This window comes from Ruditapes philippinarum, unplaced genomic scaffold (genome assembly GCF_026571515.1).
Source record: "Ruditapes philippinarum isolate M1 unplaced genomic scaffold, ASM2657151v2 ctg14786_1_1_1_1, whole genome shotgun sequence".
Classification (NCBI taxonomy): Eukaryota; Metazoa; Mollusca; class Bivalvia; order Venerida; family Veneridae; genus Ruditapes; species Ruditapes philippinarum.
This window is the reverse complement of record NW_026863816.1, coordinates 505-21,884: the sequence shown is the minus strand read 5'-3', so window position 1 is coordinate 21,884 and position 21,380 is coordinate 505. Positions and strand designations below refer to the sequence as shown.

General features: G+C 32.9%; 2 protein-coding genes across 2 annotated transcripts; one reads left to right on the top strand and one right to left on the bottom strand.

The window, feature by feature from the left end:
• Positions 1–1,063: 1,063 nt before the first annotated feature.
• Positions 1,064–7,165, bottom strand: LOC132723412 (vacuolar protein sorting-associated protein 37A-like; the record flags this gene model as incomplete). The annotated part of the gene is given in 4 exon segments (XM_060708126.1): positions 1,064–1,155; positions 2,373–2,487; positions 3,395–3,469; positions 6,959–7,165. Coding segments are annotated over 4 exon segments (389 nt in total), but the record flags the coding sequence as incomplete, so codon positions are not given.
• Positions 7,166–19,826, top strand: LOC132723411 (CCR4-NOT transcription complex subunit 8-like). The gene is made up of 5 exons (XM_060708125.1): positions 7,166–7,292; positions 11,354–11,529; positions 12,007–12,200; positions 14,371–14,532; positions 19,583–19,826. The coding sequence occupies exons 2-5, from the start codon at positions 11,416–11,418 to the stop codon at positions 19,809–19,811; spliced, it is 699 nt and encodes a 232-aa protein (XP_060564108.1). The 5' UTR covers positions 7,166–7,292; positions 11,354–11,415; the 3' UTR covers positions 19,812–19,826.
• The last annotated feature ends 1,554 nt before the right edge of the window (positions 19,827–21,380 follow it).

The following is a 21,380-nucleotide window of genomic DNA, read 5'->3' as shown; positions in this document are numbered from 1 at the left end:
AATGAATACATGCAAAGTTGCAAATAAAAATGTATTTGTCTATTATATTAATTTCATATGTGAAAAAATAAAAGGGCCATAATTCTGTCAAAATTGACAAATCACTAAACCTGGGTATACATGATTAGGGGGACACTTAAGGTATAAGAACCCTAATGGGCACTATCAGGAACTAAAGAATTGACATCATGGGTCAGATTATACCTTAAAGTACACCTGTATGCAAAATTTAAACAAAGTTTACCATACGGAAATCAAGTTATGGCCACTTTTCTGAACTCAAGCTAGGATGTTATGAGGGCCCTTTTTTAGAAATGAGGAACCTTTAAATAATCTGCAATGACATTCTAATGAAAAATGTTTTCCCATGAATTTTTGGTAAGAAACAAATAGTACCATTCAGCTAACAATCTATATAAGCAAAATTATGGTTTCTACATAAAATTTATGAAATCTGTATAAAAATGTTACCCTACCCCACCCATTTTTACCACATGTCTGACCATTTTTCTACTTAGGGAGCCTAATTCAAAAAATTCTTAAAATTTACCCAAATGAGTGCCTGTTTTCAAAGTTTCCCTAAATTTTTAAAAAAGTATATTGGTTGATCTTGTAAAATATGAAATACTTTTACCGTCTAGTTTTGATTATATTAAACTTTGAAAATATCAGGTACCATATTTATTACTAGATTTGGCATAATTTAGCCAATAAATACCTATAAATTAAAAATTCAAAATTAAACACTTTTTTCTTTCCATATGGGACATGAGAGATACATAAGTAATGTTAAAAGAAAAAAAGAAAGAAAAAAAAAGTTGACCCTTCTGGGGATTGAACCCATGGCCCTCATTTTCAATGTAGTTAACAGTAATTCTAGCCTATTTGAATACTCTTCAAAGCGGAGGTAATGCATTAGGGTGCTAATACCTTAATGACAAAACTTATGTGAAGGTTTGGTTGAAATCCTCTAAGAAATGTAGGAGTTGTGCATAGAAGGAATTATTTACGCCTGCAGACATTCAGTGATTTAAATATAAATTCAATAAAATCAATCACTTACTATGGAACATGAGATACAAGTGCTGGTGGATTTGACCTGAATTCATCAACCACAGATTGGACAGCAGAATTCAGACTAGAATGTACAGAAAACTGGAAAAAAAGCAAAAAATTATTATCAATATAATTGAAGCTGAGGATTGTTATTACATGTAATTGTTAGCAAAAGCATTATTCTACTATTTCTAGATAAATGATGTTGTTGTTGTTTATACATGTGTAACAATTTTTTTATGGATTCCAATATCATTAAATTTTGTGATCAAAAAGTCCAAAAATATAACAAAAGCGTGAAACAGCAGTGGTAGACTAATTATAAAATTTAAATAATAATCAATTTTATAACATAAACTATCTATATATAAAGACATGTGACCACAATATGACACATAGTTCATATGATCATTTGGTTGTACACCATTTCAAAGGTCAACTAAATATACTACATTTAATTGGCCTTATAACGAAAACAACTCCACTTGCTCTTGCTTGTTAAAGATCCTGTAACTCAATTTTTTTATGGTTTTAAATCATAAATTTGATGCTCAAATGAAGATTTATCAATATTGTAAGTTCCAAAAACATTATTTGTCAAGATAGTACCGAATTTACTTTTCATGTAAATAAAGGGAGGTAATAAGAATCTATTTTCTATAAAGTCTAAGTCAATTTTTTTCAATAAGAAATGAATGCATATATTTTAATGATTACATATAATGATGACAAATATTTGCAGTACATATTTTACATATTCTTTGATGTTTAAAAATTGTTTTAGAAGCATAATTATATACATATACAAAATTTCACTTAAATGTGGTTACAGCCTTAATTACAACATACAGGATCTTTAATTCAATATACATGAACATACATGTATATAAAATATTTTTATTCTATACTGTTTATATTCTAATTTCATTAATTTTTTTTTTTTACACCACATCCATAATAAATATAGCAAACATAAACTTAACTTGGTTAACTCTTTATGCTTTCTTATCTAATCCATAATTAATACAGTTTATACATTTTTTACTGGTATATCCAATTCTAAAACAGAACTTACTTCATTTGTATACAACTTTGCTTGTCTCTATGCTTTTATTTCTTAGGATAAATGTAGCAAATAGCCACTATACATCATAAATTATGAAAATATAAAACACGGTTTGTCAAAATAAAAATGCCAGTGTAACTAAGATTAAAAATCATGTTGAAGGACACATATAAAAGTTGCTTACAATATAGAGCAACAAAAATATGTAACAGGTTTGAACAAAAAAAATGAAAAATTACAATGTACATACATTGTTTATACTTGGACAATTAGAAACTTTGGAATTTGCATCTACCCATGGATGTCTGACAGCTGGTTGAACTGTTATACTTGGTTTATCTTGTGGAAACTGTGGTGGTAGATTTCTGTAAAAAAGAACAGTGAATGATTTATTTTACTTAGTTAGCTGTGTTTTTAGTAATATTTAACACTGTTATGGTCATTATGATGACTTTCCTAGCTTTACTGGTGTCTATCTTTTGGTGTCTATCTGTCCATCATTTTAGGCACATGCAGGCACCAGACTAGAAGCACCGACCTTCTGTAAGCTAAGCTGGATATCTTCCTCACACGAGAGTCCAAAGTCCAAGACAGGATTCAAACCCACAAGAGGTGAATGTTAGGTGATACAAAATAAGCATTCGTAACAACTATGCCAATGGTCACGGAGACCCCAAAAATATATTACATAATAATAGTTATACAAAATGCATAAGAAATGCTCTTCTGTTTTTGCTCTCTTATTGATTGAAATTTTATGCCATTTTTTTCACACATTAAAGCTGTGTGATCTCAAAACTCATATACAATGTTCATGTATTTAAAATTCTTGCTTGTCTTTACAAAGGTAAATGGGTACAGCAAATATAGTTTTACTGTGTATATCTTGAACTCTCATAATTGCACAAGACCCAGCTAAGTAACCGTCAAGGGTTCAAATCCCAATTAAGAGTTCTCTGACCATTTACAAAATCAGGTTTTAGAAATGGATAATGATTAGACCATAGAGTGATACTAGAAGTCCATAATGCATTATTTACTGCAGTGAAACATAAATATTAACTTTAGTCATAATCATATTTCCAACTTTTTTATCAAAATAAGAATTGATTCAATATATTTCTAGAGAAAAAAAAGCGAAAACAACAACAACTCAGATGCCCCTTTAGTTATCCTATGTACACTACTCAAGCCACCAATGGTTACCTAAGTAGTAGTGTTTATTTCTCACATTTAAGAATTAAAATTTGAAGCCAAAGCTATGTCACTTACATAATTAAAGTTAGAGTGTTGCCAGCTGTCTGGATATTTAATCTGTATTCAACATCTCTTAGAGTTTCTATCACACTGAAAATATAAATAATTTAGCATTATCAATATATGATATCAAATTATGTAAATTCATTTATGTTTTGTTTGAAGTAAATTGCATAATTATATAAAATTTGTTAGTTAATAAAGATATACTTTGTTTACAGAATCATCATGAAATAAATAAGATCAGCTGCATGAAAAGATCAGTAAAAGTGAACATGGCCGATACGGCCTGATAACACTACTTATTATTTTATATTCTACTCCTTTCAGGTCTGCAGGTATCACATCCCTCCTGATATGGAAATCTGACAATGTGCTCATTTGCATAAATAGCACCACATAAGAAGATGGAAGATTGACCTAATTGTAATTATTGATGATTGTTGAAATAAACTTTGAAGGACATGACATTATTTACTTTTAAGTACAGATGCAACAGTCATTACCAAATAAACAATTCAATGAAAGAATGTCCTTTCCATAATATTATATACAACTTGACAGAAATATAAGGAATAGCAGTACCAAAGGATTTCAAGTGAACACCAAACTGAGATACATGCTTGATAAATCTTTATCATTAAGATTTCTTAATTTTGCCTTCATTTGTATAACTATTGCATGATTAGTTGCCCCACATTATTATAACCTATAAAAAATATGGAAAGAGACCAAAAATGATATAGTGCTTTAAGTATTCAAAATAAATAGGGGCTTAGAATGGCCTTGCCCTTCCATCAGCGACCAGATTTATCCATCAGGCATCATAAAAGAAAGAAAGCTCATATATATACACTCGATCAGTCCTTAAGATTTGATTAAAAATTGGGTTGTTTTAAACAGTCAAAAATGATGTTACACTACCAAATCCAAGCTTAAAAAATTAATTTAATTCTGAGCAAGATGCGGTTTTTTCAGATAATGTAATACAATTCTGAAAGATTTATTTTCGGTCAAAAGAATATTTAGTTTTAAAATAAGTAATGCATGATGCGAGTCATTCTGAAATGTCAACCAGTTCAATACAGGTAAAGTTAGAAACACTGGATTGTAAATGTCTTTGCCATAAACATAATTCGCCCTCATGACACAAGTTTACGAAAATTGTATATACTCGGTTGATTGAGTCCTTTATCAGCAGTAGCAAGGACACCACCTTTTAATGAAAATATGGAATTTATTGACTAACAGATTAATAAACTAATATTTATATGCCTTTAAGGTGACAACGGAGTCAATTATCACTGAAAATACCTAAAATGAGATTTTTTGCTTAGTAGATTAATCCATCTTTTCTGAACACATTCGTGATTTAATTTTGGAAGCAGTTAGTCCAAAAAATGTGTTTTTAAACGTTTTAAAACGGTACCTGTACCATTTTTATCTGCTATTCGCATAACCTGTCAATTATCGACAACACTCCGCCCCCTGTTGAGGCATCAATGAGGGAAATCGGTAGTTCCATACATGCGTGAATTACCGGTCCATACGGGTCCATACTACTCATAATTCATGTATCGTACAAATACCGAATATCGTCTACCTTTTATTTAGCCTTTTTTTATAAAATAAGAAATTGTCGGTTAATGTTCGTAACATTATCTATGAAACATAAATAATTATAAGCATAATCGCAAGGCAAATATAGTTGCTAAAATATCCATAATGTGTGAAAATAATTTGTCTGTTCCGTTAATCTGATAGATATTACATTGAGTTTATGGACTTTTGTACGGAGACAAGGGCTTGCTTCACATTCAACCTCGTTTTCTAACAATGTCAAGTAAAACAACAACAAAAACAGACAACATATTTTATGTGAAGCCTATATGACTTGTGGTAAGGTGTCCCTGACAAATTTCTAAACCATTTTAGGTTGTCTAAGGATGATTATTTCTCTATGAATCAATAAAAAAAGATAATAAAATATATTATCAGTGAATGCTTTGAATAAATTGTTCGCCAGTAAATCGAACACAGTACTAATAAACCTGGGACAAAGTATGGAATTTATTGTATATCCCAGTAGAAACTGGATCTCTATGCCGTGGTTAGATGCATAGATGATATTCATGATAATAGAAGTCAAGAAGATCAGATCATAATGATCGAGTGATACCTTTTACTTCTTTTAAAATATGTGAAGCATTTATATCAATTTGGAGGAAAAAATATATAATATCCCTTTCTTATTTGTACATCTGCCATGGACTTTAAAAGACCGTCAGAAGCTCAGTTTTTTGTTATTTTGATTTATATTTTAACAGAATGTCATAAACGAATACACAGAGTGAAACTGGTATAATATAATAATAATGCTGATGATAATAATAATAAACTTCAAAATATCCCGCTAGCGGTGCGCAAATACGTTCCATTTCCCCCCACCGAGTGCCTCAAATTTTACCGAGAGTCACGTGACATGTGCGACCGATACTAGACGGACGGTAAATCACGTAAAGATTTGAAGAAATTTCTGTTATAAACTGATATTAATCAGCAACTTTTTAATTGGTCAGATGTCACTGGGTCATAAAATGTTGTTAGAGTATATTACCGCAACTTGTGACCCTCTCGAGTGCGATATTTGTGTATTATGCAATTATTTAGCGTGAAACGTAGGGGTCCGAGAGAGAACAGCCGATTTATGACTCTTCGTTTGATGCGGGTCGGACTAACTTTGAATCGGCATAACTTTTTAAATAATCAAGCAATTAACATGCGGTTTAAAGCACATGAAAGGGAATTCATTTACGGAGGGAACCATGTCAGGGATTTTTGTTTGCTCAATCAGCGACTTAATTATCTTTAATTACGTAATATGTATGGTGAAAAAAGTCACATAAAATGTTTGACGTTACGTAATATTTTTTTGAGAAAAGATAGAAAAAATTTGAGACACGGTTGGTTCCCCAGATAATATAAGTATGTTTATTTTCCAAAAGTTTGATGACAAAAAAATAAAAAATGACTTTGATATGACGATTTAAAATTTTAGGATTTTTATTAAAAATCAATCATTTACAAAGGCATTTTTTTCAAATATGTTATTTTTTATGATGATCAACGACATTTAATGCACAAAGATTAAATAAATAACAATAATTACTTTAATAAGTTGGTTTAAATGACATTTATGTGAGTACCACGGAAAGTGTCTGTTGTCACCTTAACTTACCTTAATATGTAAATTGTTATTAATATGATAATACAGTCACAGAAAAATTTTCAGTCTGACAGGGACTCACTCCTAGTCCAATATATCAGACATTACAGGCTTGTTATAGTTCATGTCTTTCAAGTCTGAAGCAAAAATATCTCAAAGCGGCAACAAATTTATAGGGCTAACTTGCTCCCTGGTTAGATGACCATCAGAATACCATAATGTGGCTATGAGCTCTCCTATCCCTAACATATTGTCTACCATTGTTAGTAGAAGATTTCTTTTGTGTGACAATACAAATAAGCTACCTAAAAAGTCTTTAAAATGAATGAATAATAAAGATTCTTTAGTTATACTTCAAGTTTCCTCTTCTCAAAGACTCAATTTGCTTAGTCCGTTGCATTTGAAGCTCTGTTGAGCCAGGCAATTTGCTTTTCTTCGCTCCTTGGCCAAACCAAGGCATCTTCTTTACTTTGTTTTGAAGTAAAATTACTAAAAGGTATGTTGGTGAGTAATTTCACTTCCTGGTTTTTTGACCGGAAACCTCAAAACGTCATCAAAAGATGTGCACATCTTTAATTTCCGGTGATGTACGCAACTTCCCGAAATTTTGCAGCAGGTGCATACAAAGAAATGTAGTTTACGAGTAATTTTGGCACTGACCGGTCATAATTCATCAACATTTTCAAAGTATACAGTTTAAGTTTATCATGTTTTGTTCACGGTTTCGTTTATGATTATTGAAGTGCTTAGTTACTGATTAGAGGCGCAAAAAGTCATTGACCTATTTTCCGTGTCACATATTTTCGCGTCTATATTGGGAATAATAAAATATGTTAGTTTAATGAATGGGCTAATATTTAAATAATACAGTTTTTTCTGTTCAATTCGATTTTCAAATGGTATTTATCTTTTATTTTGAAATTGTTACATGATAATATCTTGTGACATGTAAAAAAATAGCAAAATCTTCATGAAAAAAATGTTGGCAAAATGTTCAGCCTGACCAGCTCTCAAACCTAGAAAACTTAGAATGTGACAGTGTTTCACTTCTGGGCATTTCGGCTTTACTCTTTCCACCTTCTAGACGTCACAGCCTGCTACCACTTTTAATATGCTACCATAGAGCGGTTAATTCAGTTACAGTATGTGGGACATGACCTATGTTGCAGAGCAACAGATAAGCTCTGAAAGTGAATTGGGTATTACTCCATCATTTCCTTTGGAATTGGGTATTGGCTCCATTTAATTGGGTATTCCAAAACTAGATACCCTATGATTTCAAGATCAATTGGGTATTCAATTATGAAGATATGAATTTTATGGTTTCAAATTCAATATCAATAAAATTAAATTTAGCTATCTTAACTGTTTTAAAAAGAAAATAGGATTAACAGAGATCGGGAAAGAATTTTTGCAGATGAGACTATGTCTCCACCTGTTGGAAAACTAATGAGACATTTTTAAAAGTTATGAGACATTGTTCAAAACTAATGAGACATGTTTTTTTAATGATAATCGATTATAAAGTACGGATACTGGTCGGAGACCATCAACCGGACAAGTTTGGAATATTTTTCTGTATAGATTTCATAATTTTTAACCTAGAGACCAAACAAAAAATTTGTCACAGTTCAGCTAGGTTCTTCTCCTAATTAATTAACTAGTTTGTTTATTTCTGATTGTATTGACACTTATATCTGAGGCTTGACAAGGAAGTAGGTAGGTTAATTTCACCAACAATTGCAGACTTGATAATTTGGTCCTATTTGAATGAACATCATGGTTTAATACATAATTTTTGTTGTTGTTATTTTTTTGTGTCAAGCAGTTTGTTTATTTGCTGAAGATAAATAAGATAAAAAGAATCATAATTAAGAATCCAACATTTCATAAGTACCTTTCCATAACACATCAAGTAATATATGACGTAATGTGTAATGTCCATTGTTTTATTTGCACTGAATGGCTCCTACGTAGCATTCATTGTTGTCTTTTTTTTACAACTCTACATCAAAGGGACTCACAGCATACACAAGTCATGCAGTTCAGATATCTGATTGGCTAGTGACCTGTCAATTATTGTAGTGATGTAATAAACATCACTTCAGCTCATATTTCACTTTGTTATTGTTAAGTTTTCAAAGGCAGGTTATGATGACCTAGATTTACCGCAGATTATTTTTTTCAGTGCAACTATAAATAGTTACACTTTTTTGCTGTGGATAAAGTTTGAAGTCACCAAACGTGATTTTAAACACAAAAAGAAAAGGTTTGGATTATTTTTGTTAAGGAAGGATGATACTAAAAAAAAATTAATGATTTTTTTAATCTAAAATGTTGTCCGATGGAAACGGCAAACAATGGAAGAATGGAAGCTAATGCTTTAATAACTACAAATGCATGGAAAATCTAAACTTTTGAAAATTATTTTGGACATTTAAAAACTGACTGCCTTGCTTTTCAATCGACAGAATATTAAATGATATTTCAAACAATTGACGGTGCTAACTCATAGCTACTGTACCACGTGGTGTTGGCAGATAACTGGTTTAAACTGGTTTAATGCAGATAATCAGTCCTGCCTTCTGTACCTGTAGGTGGAGCAAAGAAATTTGTCACTTTGAAATTATTTGGTGCCGCTAATTGATTGACAAACAGTCAGACTTTACTGCTTTCGCTGAATTTCTTAGGCCAAATTTGCACTTTAGAAATTACTTGTCTCCTCATTGTTTTTTCATGCAACCTAATGTCGCATCTGCAGACTTATCAATGCGACAAAAATCATTTTAATGCGACTATGTCGCAGGTCGCGGGACTTTCCCGATCTCTGGATTAACAATTTACTAGAACTTTTCACAATTGTTTTATTTTTTATATAAAATGCTCCTGTTGAATTTCATAATATTTTTAACAAGTTCATTTTCTGACTGATTTTTGATTATTTGCGACTGTTTTGTTTTAAATCATTTTCACTTTGTACGACGCCATATTGCTTTTCAAAGCGTCTATTGGTACAGCTTGGACCTACTTATTGACAGTCTCCGCAAAATCAATGGTCTCTGCCGGTCTGTAAAGACCGTCAACCTGAGTAGACAAATCGACGGTCTCATGCTTAGTCTGTCTTTGGAGACCGGGGACCGTCGAAGACCGGAGACCGTTGATTAGTTAGCATTGATTCACGAATATTCGGATATCATGCATATCAATATAATTTGTCCAAAACTACGAGTGTACGACAGATAAATTTTGCGGTGATAAAAATGACAATACGCACGGGTTTTTAAGACAATTTGCGTATTTTATTTTTTTTAATGGGTTTTGATACGCATTCTTAAAAAATCAATTGCGTATTTTATAAAATTAATTGCGTAAATATGCAAATACGCACCTTATCTGTTGCTCTGTGTTGTTTTAGCTTGGTTGGTAAACTGATTAGATTATCTTGAGTGATCTGATAAAAAGACACAAATTAAACCAGGGAAGAGTTCCAGAAAATATAAGAAAATATGCATAGAAAATATAAAATACGCATTAGTTCAAGAATTCATGCATCACAGTTATTAGCTAAAGAGACTTCAGCGAACAGGTTTTATAGTACTGCTAGGCCTGTTGGCTGAAGCAAATCCCATATTGGCCGCCATTGCTGCCCTAATTATCACGTGACTAGCGAGAATTTAGGTTCGGATACCTTTGCATGACATTTGGTGACGTGCCCCAAATGCTATTTTTAATTGAAAACATGGATTTGCAATTATGAATGACGGTGTATTTATTCAATAAAAGACATTGTACCAAAAACATGTTGGATTTATATTGTTTTGAGTGATGATTCATGAATTAGGCCATCCTTAAAAAAATGTTTGTTTGCAGTAACGCGACCGACTCACAAAATTTGCCCCTACTCAAAAGTTTTTTTCATGGTCTGGAAAAAAAAAATTTTTTTTTGCATCAAAAAATTATGCCTTGTGCTTTGTTTTTGTTCTTTTAAAGGTTAATAGAAGAAATAAAATGTAGGTATTATTTAAATAGAATTCATTTATCAATTTATTAATTATCAAAGCATAAATTGTCTAGCATTTTGAAATTCCATGTTTATTTGGGAGTACAGTTCAATAAAAAAAAAAAAAATCGACCTACCTACCCTTCTTGAAAAATCTGGGTCGGGTTACTGCAAACAAACATTTTTTTAAGGATGGCCTTATTTGTTTGTTTTTATTTAAAATCGTACACTTACTTTAAATAGTGTATGGTCCGTTACTAAAAATTGAAGCTAGAATTCCCAAAACTTGAAGTCCTGCGAGATTTCATTTGAAGGCAGACTCCATATTGGTAAACATTCTGATTCTCTACATATTTCCCTAGCAAATAGTTGAGTACACAGTGTCATTGAAGTTTCATTTAAAGACAAAACATGAATTTATTCAAAATTGATTTGTTTATCAAATGGTATTTTTATTTGACCCAAATTTGATTAATAAGGGTGATTTTAATAGGAAATTTTAATTTTCAAGTGCGCTTCAGAATTTGTGTGGTGGGGGCAATTTCAAGAGTTGTAGGATTATTATTTATTTTCAATCATCATAGTGTTACAAATTACTTTCAATCAGTTGTCATAGTCATAGTGTCGACAAACTGTCATATTCAGCGAGATGTCTTTCGACCAAATGTCATGCACTGTAGCACCTCCTACTACATTTTTTTGGTGATTTCAACCAAACTTTTATAATGCCTGTTATTATTATTTTTAGGAATCATTAAATACAGTGGAGATAAATTATTCAGCGAGAAGTAGACAGGACATGTTAGAGATATGCCTTCAGTAGCACAGGCAGAGTATGGCATTAAGGATGTGTGGATGACCAATCTTGAAGAAGAGTTCCGGAAAATCAGACAAATTATTCAACGATATAAATATGTTGCAATGGTAGTTATAGCCAATGTTTATTTTAACAAATGCATCAGACAAGTTTTCCCTCAAAATATTGTCTTTTATGTCTGTTTTTTATCTTGACTATTCAAAAAAGGGAGAGCTATTGTACTCACCCATGCATGGGCAGCTGCCACATTTTGGTTAAGATTTTGCTTGTAAGTTGGTATCTCCAAAACTACTGAAGGGAATGGAATTATGGGTTGAAACTTTACACAATTATTTGAGAGCATAATCATAACTCTAGCATGGATTTTGAACTTAGAAAATTCTTCATTATCCGGGCTCTTTTTTTACTATCAAGCTCTAAGAAAAGTCAAGCATGTTGTCCTACTGACAGCTAATGTTTATTTCTATACTGTACCAAAGTTTCTTTAAATTTTACTGATAAAACTGATGTCTTTACAAAATAATATAGTGATGTCATCAGCCAAGTTGTTTTTTAAAATACTGAACTGATATTATTTCTTATAGGATACAGAGTTCCCAGGTGTGGTTGCACGACCTATTGGAGAGTTTCGCAGCACTGCAGATTATCAGTACCAGCTTCTCAGGTGTAATGTTGACCTTTTAAAAATAATACAGATTGGCTTCACATTTATGGATGAGAGTGGAAACACGCCATCTCCTATATCAACTTGGCAGTTCAACTTCAAATTTAATCTTACGTAAGGAATTTTTAAATAATCATATTCTATTGCATTTTATTACAAGTTTCAGGCTGATATTGAAGATGTTTAAGTATTTATCAGATTTGATAAGGTGTGACATCTTTCATCTATTGCTTTAATTCCAGAAGATGTCAGAATTTGAATAATATTTCAAAAGATTTTACTTTGAGTGGACAAAATATGTTTTAATGATTTTTTTTGTCAAGGACAATTGTCAACTATATGGGAAAATTTCTTGCTTTTCCCTTTTATTAGGAATGAAATTAGAGTTTTCGTTTTTAGAGCCACTTTCAGAGAAAAGTGTTGACAAATGGGTTTGCATTTGATTAAAGTTTTGGATGCAACTTTATATCTAGTTCACCCCTGAAGGTATTTACCTAAACATCATGCAAGCTCTGTGATCAAATACAAGCTCATTGATTAAAACTATTAACATGAATCTTAGTTGAATTATTTCCCCTTGTTGAATAGAAAATTTCTGTGAGGCTTAAAAATCATGTTTTAAGTAAATAAGATAATGAAATACATTACATATATCCAACAAAATCTGTTAATCATTGCATCAAGTCAGTTGTTATGAATTATTATCCCCCACTGAAAAGGCGGGGAATATAGAAATAGGCTCCGGCCGTCCGACATTTTTGTCCGGAGCATATCTCAAAAAGTATTTGAGATATCAACTCGAAACTTCATGGGTGGATGGATCTCATTGAGGAGGAATGAAGAATGATAACTCTATCCTGCATAATTTTTGAGTTATTGCCCTTTGTTATTTTTCAAAATTAATTTTTGTCCAGAGCATAACTCAAAAAGCCTTTGAGATATCAACATGAAACTTCATAGGTGCATAGATCTCACTCAGGAGGTGTGCAGTGCACAAGAATGATAACTCTACCTTTCATAATTTTTGAGTTATTGCCCTTTGTTATTTTTCATACTTAATTTTTCACCTGTGTGGAGCATAACTCAAAAAGTGTTTGAGATGTCAACATGATATGTCCTAGGTGGATAGATCTTATTGAGGGGGAATGCTGTGCGCAAAAATGATAACTCTTTGCTTTATAATATTTGAGTTATTGCCCTTTGTTCTTTTTCATACTATTTTGTCCGGAGCTTATCTCAAAAAGTATTTGAGGTATCAACTTGAAACTTCATAGGTGGATGGATCTCATTGAGGAGGAATGCAGTGCACAAGCAGTGTTCGAAATTAGCAGTAGTCCTATAGACCCCGACTACTAAATTTCTTCTCGGGCTACCAACTTTTCACAGTAACAAGCCCGACCAGGCTACTGTATTTTCAGAGGCAATATATAAACAACTGTTTTGAACAAATAAATCGTGCTAGTGAAATGTCTTTTGGGCTAGTGAATATTCCAATCTGGTAGTCCGACCAGCCTAGTGGATTCAAATCTGAATTTCTTACACTGCACAAGAATGATAATTCTACCCTGCATAATTTTTGAGTTATTGCCCTTTGTTATTTTCACAATTAATTTTTGTTCAGAGCATAACTCAAAAAGCCTTTGAGATATCAACATGAAACTTCATAGGTGCATAGATCTCACTCAGGAGGTGTGCAGTGCACAAGAATGATATCTCTACCTTTCATAATTTTTGAGTTATTGCCCTTTGTTATTTTTCATACTTAATTTTTCACCTGAGTGGAGCATAACTCAAAAGTGTTTGAGTTGTCAACATGAAATGTCATCTAAAGGTGGATAGATCTTATTGAGGAGGAATGCTGTGCGCAAGAATGATAACTCTTCCCTATAAAATATTTGACTTATTGCCCTTTGTTCTTTTTCATACTATTTTGTCCGGAGCTTTTCTCAAAAAAGTATCTAAGGTATCAACTTGAAACTTCATAGGTGGATAGATTTTACTGAGGAGGGGTGCAGAATATGATAACCTACTGTACCCTGCATTATTTTTCAGTTATTGCCCTTTGTTATTTTCAGCCATCAGTATTCATATAGGTTTCAAATCTGTAATCACTTCAGCCATCAGTTTTCATTACCAAAAGACCTCTTAAAATGGAATTATTCTGCTCTACTACATATACATTCTTCCAATGAGCAAACACATTCGGCGGGGGATGGCCATGTTGACATGGCTCTTGTTTTATCATGAAACCGGTTTTATTATTGGATTATGAATTATATTACAGAGAAGACATGTATGCTCAAGAGTCCATAGATCTCCTAACAAATTCTGGCATACAATTCAAGAAACATGAGGATGAAGGCATAGATATATTCACATTTGCTGAATGTTTGATGACATCGGGGATTGTATTGTCTGATCAGGTCTTTTGGCTCTCATTCCATAGGTATTGCAGACTGTACCTTATTTTAAATATATTCATTTAAGCTGGATTGCAAAACAAGTTCTTGCAACTTACATTAATCACTTTTGATTCCGCTTCTTGGAACCAACCTGTACTGGTGTCGTATGAAGAAACATTTTCATGACTCAAGTAGGACTCAAACCTATGATCCCTGGGTTGAGAGGCAGACACCTTAACCACTAAACCACCACAAAAAAAAAAAACCTTCATAAATTTATATATTAAGGGTCATAATTAAAGGTCACTGAGTGTTAACAAAGCAAGTGGTGCTCTTGTTTAAATTCGAGCAAGTTGTCGGCAATCAAAAACTGAAAAGTATTCAAAAGCTGAGATTCTAAGTCAGCAGCTTGAGTCTTGTTTAATTTCATTGTTAAAAATTGACTATTATACATCCTTCCTGCTGCATATATTAATGGAAGCCTTTATTTTTAGCTCACCTGTCACAAAGTGACAGGGTGAGCTTTTGTGATCGCTTTTCGTCCGGAGTCCGTCCGTCTGTCGTCCGTCCGTAAACTTTTACTTTAAATGACATCTCCTCATAAACCACTAAGCCAATTTCATCCAAACTTCACAGGAATGTTCCTTTGGTGGTCACCTTTAAAAATTGTTCAAAGAATTTAATTCCATGCAGAACTCTGGTTGCCATGGCAACCGAAAGAAAAAACTTTAAATATCTTCTTTTAAAAAACCATAAGAGCTAGAGCTTAGATATTTGGCATGAAACATCTTCTAGTGAGTGTCTACCAAGTTTGTTCAAATAAAAGCCCTGGGGTCAAAATTGGCCCCGCCCCAGGGGGTCATTGATTTTCCCTACATGCAAATAGTAAAAACTTAAAGAATCTTCTTTTAAAGAACCCAAAGAGCTAGAGCTAAGATATTGAGCATCAAACATGTTCTAATGGGTGTCTACCAAGTTTGTTCAAATAAAAGCCCTGGGGTCAAAATTAGCCCCGCCCCAGGGGGTCATTGATTTTCCCTATATGCATATAGTAAAAACTTAGAAAATCTTCTTTTAAAGAACTCAAAGAGCTATGGCTAAGATATTGAGCATCAAACATGTTCTAATAGGTGTCTACAAAGTTTGTTCAAATAAAAGCCCTGGGGTCAAAATTGGCCCCGCCCCAGGGGGTCATTGATTTTCCCTATATGCATATAGTAAAAACTTAGAAAATCTTCTTTTAAAGAAACAAAAGAGTTAGAGCTAAGATATTTAGCATGAAACATGTTCTAATAAGTGTCTACCAAGTTTGTTGAAATAAAAGCCCTGGGGTCAAAATTGGCCCCGCCCCGGGGGGTCATTGATTTTCCCTATATGCATATAGCAAAAACTTAAAAATCTTCTTTTAAAGAACTCAAAGAGCTATGGCTAAGATATTGAGCATCAAACATGTTCTAATAGGTGTCTACCAAGTTTGTTAAAATAAAAGCCCTGGGGTCAAAATTGGCCCTGCCCCGGGGGTCATTGATTTTCCCTATATGCATATAGTAAAAACTTAAAAAATCTTCTTTTAAAGAACTCAAAGAGCTATGGCTAAGATATTGAGCATCAAACATGTTCTATTAGGTGTTTACCAAGTTTGTTCAAATAAAAGTCCTGGGGTCAAAATTGGCCCCGCCCCAGGGGGTCATTGATTTTTAGCTCACCTTGCACAAAGTGCAGGTGAGCTTTTAGGATGGCCAACCAAATGGCGTCCGTCGTCTGTCGTTTGTCCACATTTTAAATATTCTAAGGACATCTTCTATGATACCGCAAGGCCAATGTTAATGAAACTTGGCAGGAATACTCTTTGTATGAAGCTCTATCAAGATTGTTCAAAGAATTCCATTTCATGCAGAACTCTGGTTGCCATGGCAACCGAAAGAAAAATCTTTAAATATCTTCTTTTAAAGAACCTTAAGAGCTAGAGCTTAGATATTTGGCATGAAACATCTTCTAATGAGTGTCAACCAAGTTTGTTCAAATAAAAGCCCTAGGGTCAAAATTGGCCCCGCCCCAGGGGGTCATTGATTTTCCCTATATGCATATAGTAAAAACTTAAAAAATCTTCTTTTAAAGAACCCAAAGAGCTAGAGCTAAGATATTTGGCATGAAACATCTTCTAGTGAGTGTCTACCAAGTTTGTTCAAATAAAAGCCCTGGGGTCAAAATTAGCCCCGGCCCGGGGGGTCATTGATTTTCCCTATATGCATATAGTAAAAACTTAAAAAATCTTCTTTTAAAGAACTGTAAAAGCTAGAGCTAAGATATTTGGCATGAAACATCTTCTAGTTTCTAGAGTGTCTACCAAGTTTGTTCAAATAAAAGCCCTGGGGTCAAAATTAGCCCCGGCCCGGGGGGTCATTGATTTTCCCTATATGCATATAGTAAAAACTTAAAAAAATCTTCTTTTAAAGAACTGTAAAAGCTAGAGCTTAGATATTTGGCATGAAACATCTTCTAGTGAATGTCTACCAAGTTTGTTCAAATAAAAGCCCTGGGGTCAAATTGGTCCCGCCCCAGGGGGTCATTGATTTTCCCAATATGCATATAGTAAAAAACTTAAAAAATCTTCTTTTAAAGAACCCAAAGAGCTAGAGCTAAGATATTTAGCATGAAATATCTCCTAATGAGTGTCTACCAAGTTTGTTCAAATAAAAGCCCTGAGGTCAAAATTGGCCCTGCCCCAGGGGGTCATAGATTTTCCCTATATGCATATAGTAAAAACTTAAAAAATCTTCTTTTAAAGAACCCAAAGAGCTAGAGCTAAGATATTTGACATGAAATATCTTCTAGTGAGTGTCTACCAAGTTTGTTCAAATTAAGCCCTGGGGTAAAAATTGGCCCCGTCCTTCGGGTTCATTGATTTTCCCTATATGCATATAGTAATAATTTAAAAATCTTCTTTTAAAGAACTCAAAGAGCTAGAGCTAAGATATTTAGCATGAAACATGTTCTTATGGGTGTCTACCAAGTTTGTTCAAATAAAAGCCCTGGGGTCAAAATTGGCCCTGCCCCGAGGGTCATTGATTTTCCTGATATTTGTTAAGCGAAAACTTAAAAAATCTTCTTTGAAAAAACCCAAATAGCTAGAGTTTAGATATTAAGCATGAAACATCTTCTAGTGAGTGTCTACAAAGTTTGTTCAAATAAAAGCCCGGGGGTCAAAACTGGCCCTGCCCCAGGGGTGTCATTGTTTTTAACTATATGTGTATAGTAAAAACTTAAAAATCTTCTTTTAAAAAACCCAATGAGCTAGAACTTAGATGTTTAGCATGAAACATCTTCTTATGGGTGTCTACCAAGTCTGTTCAAATAAAAGCCCTTGGGTAAAAATTGGCACGTCCCGGGGGTCATTGATTTTCCTGTTATGTGTATAGCAAAAACTTAAAAAATCTTCTTTGAAAAAAACCCAAATAGCTAGAGTTAAGATATTAAGCATGAAACATCTTTTAGTGAGTGTCTACAAAGTTTGTTCAAATAAAAGCCCTGGGGTCAAAATTGGCCCCGCCCCGGGGGTCATTGATTTTCTTTATATGTGTATAGCAAAAACTTAAAATCTTCTTTGAAAAAACCCAAATAGCTAGAGTTTAGATATTAAGCATGAAACATCTTCTAGTAAGTGTCTACAAAGTTTGTTCAAATAAAAGCCCTGGGGTCAAAACTGGCCCGGCCCCAGGGGTGTCATTGTTTTTAACTATATGTGTATAGTAAAAACTTTAAAAAAAATCTTCTTTTAAAAAGCCCAATGAGCTAGAGCTTAGATGTTTAGCATGAAACATCTTCTTATGGGTGTCTACCAAGTTTGTGCAAATAAAAGCCCTTGGGTTAAATTAAGTTGGGGGTTGGGGGGGCCTTTAGACAGGTGAGCGACCTCAGGGCCATCATGGCCCTCTTGTTAGTCCCCTACCGGTTTAACCGGAGGGGACTTTAGGTTTACCCTCCGTCCGTCTGTCTGTCTGTCTGTCCGTCTGTCTGTCTGTCTGTCTGTCTGTCAGTCCGTCAGTCCGTCCGTCCACAAAACTGGATCCCGCGATAACGCAAAAAGTACTGAAAATATTTTTATGAAACTTGATATATGGATAGATGGCAGTATGGAGATTATGCACGTCTTTTTTTTTTCTTCCTATGTTGAAAATTCTGGTTGCTATGGCAACAAATAGTCTGAAAATATGGCAAATTTAACACATAAACTGGATCCAGTGATAACTCAAAAAGTACTGAAAATATTTTTATGAAACTTGAAATATGGGTAGATGGCAGTCTGGAGATTATGCACATCTTTTTCTTTTCTTCCTATGTTGAAAATTCTGGTTGCTATGGCAACAAATAGCCTGAATTTCAAGATTTCTGATTTAAATTTTTCAGCTTTTTCACTATATGTTCTTTATTTCTTAAGGTGTTTACTTCAAACTTTAAATATAAGTTTCTGGTCATCAACCACATCATATGTGACAAGGTTTATAACTCTAGCACAAAAAATATCAGTATTACCTCCCTTGAACTTAGATTTTTTAGGGGAAAAAATGTTGTCTTTTTTAAATAACTTCTTTATTTCCTAATGTATCTACTTCAAACTTCATATATATGTTTCTTATTATCACTCGACATTTTTGAGAAGGTTAAATACTCTAGCAAGACTATTTCCAGAATTATGTCCCCCTTGAACTTAGATTTTTTTCGAGAAACTGGTATTTTCACTCCAACTTCTTCATTCCTTATAGGATTTACTTTAAAATCCCACATCGTAATAATATGACAAGGTTGTATAAACATAATTTCCTTACTAAGCATGGAAACTTAACACATTACTGTGATATAGACAAACTTATTTTATTATGTTTTGTGGTCGATATTTTCAAATACAGACTTCATCCTCAAATTCATTATAAATGGCAATACACAGGAGTGTATGACAATTAAAGAACTTTTTGAGGGACCGGTAGGGGACTACTGTATTGCCCGCAATACTATCAAATGCTTGTCTTTTTAATGTTGCAAATAAAAATGTGTTCGTACTTATTATTTGTAAAATGACTGACTTGTTTGTTTCAGTGGCTATGATTTTGGTTACCTGTTAAAGGTGCTCACTGATTGTGCACTACCTGAGGAGGAGGAAGAGTTCTTTGCCATGATAAAATTATATTTCCACAATATCTATGATGTGAAGTACCTGATGAAGAGCTGTAAGAACTTGAAGGGTGGTCTCCAGGAAGTTGCTGAGCAACTAGAAGTAGGTTTCTATAGTTGTTATCTTGTAATATTTATATTTATGATTGTATAGGGATAAAAATGGTATTTTAGATATTGTCTTATAGATTTTGTTTGGGTAATAATAAATAATTGATCTGAAAGGAGTTATAAAAACAAAACCACCGGAATAATGCGATAGTCATGTTTTTGCCAAAATAGCAGGCAATATTTCCAACTTCTAGTATTGAGGAAATATTTTTTTGAAATCGTACCATCTGTATTAGTTCTATAAGATCACAGTGTATAGCCGGATGGAAGGTAAAAACTCTTGCTTCTTTCCACTCTCACTTTTTGGGGCGGGGAGCAGGTGGAGTGGGGGTCTTATTGAAGTTGATGCATTGTGAACAAAAGTGTCTACAATTTAATTTGTTGATAGAAACACACATGCAACAAGTATATAAACAAACTATATAATATAAATTATGTATTAATATATATATATATGTTAATTTGATATATATATAAATGTATTATGATTTCAGATTGAAAAGAATAGGACCCCAGCACCAAGCTGGAAGTGACAGTCTACTAACTGGAGCAGCTTTCTTTAAGATGAGAGAAGTATGAACTGATTCTGTTTTGGTTCATTAATTATTCATTTAAACACCACTGTTTTTAGCTCGACTATACGAAGTATATGGAGAGCTGTCCTACTCGCCCCGGCGTCGGCGTCTGCGTCCATATTTCAGATTAAAGTTTTGGTGCAGTAAAATATTTTTCACTATAACTTTGTCATTTCTTAAGGTATCAACTTCAAACTTCAAATATATGTTCCTTATCATCAACCACATCTTATGTGACAAGGTTCATAACTCTAGCACCAACATTTTCAGATTTATCTCCCCTTGAACTTAGAATTTTCCTTAAAAAATACTATTTTTTACTGTTACTTCTTTATTTCTTAAGGGATCACCCTCATACTTCAAATATATGTACCTTATCATCATCCCCATCTTATGTGACAAGGTTCATAACTCTTGCACCAATATTTTCAGATTTATCTCCCCTTGAACTTAGAATTTTCCTTAAAAAACATTATTTTTTACTGTAACTTATTTATTTCTAAAGGTATCAACTTCATACTTCAAATATATATACCTTATCATCATCCATATCTTATATGACAAGGTTCATAACTCTAGCACCAATATTGCAAGAATTATCTACCCATCAACTTAGATTTTTTTTACTAGAAAAATGTTATTTTTTACTATAACTTTTTTAGTTTTAAAGGTATCTATCTCAAACTTCAAATACTTATTTCTTATCATTAATTACATTTTATGTGACAATGTTCATAACTCTTGAATCAATATTTACAGATTTATCTCTCTTTGAACTTAGGATTTTCTTTAAGAAATATTATAACTTATTTACTTTTTAAGGTATCTACTTCAAACTTCAAATATATATTTCTTATCATAACACACATGTTGTGTGACAAGGTTCATAACTCTAGCGTGACTATTTCTATAATTATTTTCCCCTTGATCTTGGAATTTATGTTAACAAATGTTATTTTTTTACTATAACTTAATACATTATTATACATAATTGATTTTTCTTTCATAGTTTTGTCCTCCTTACTGCGTCCAGTATT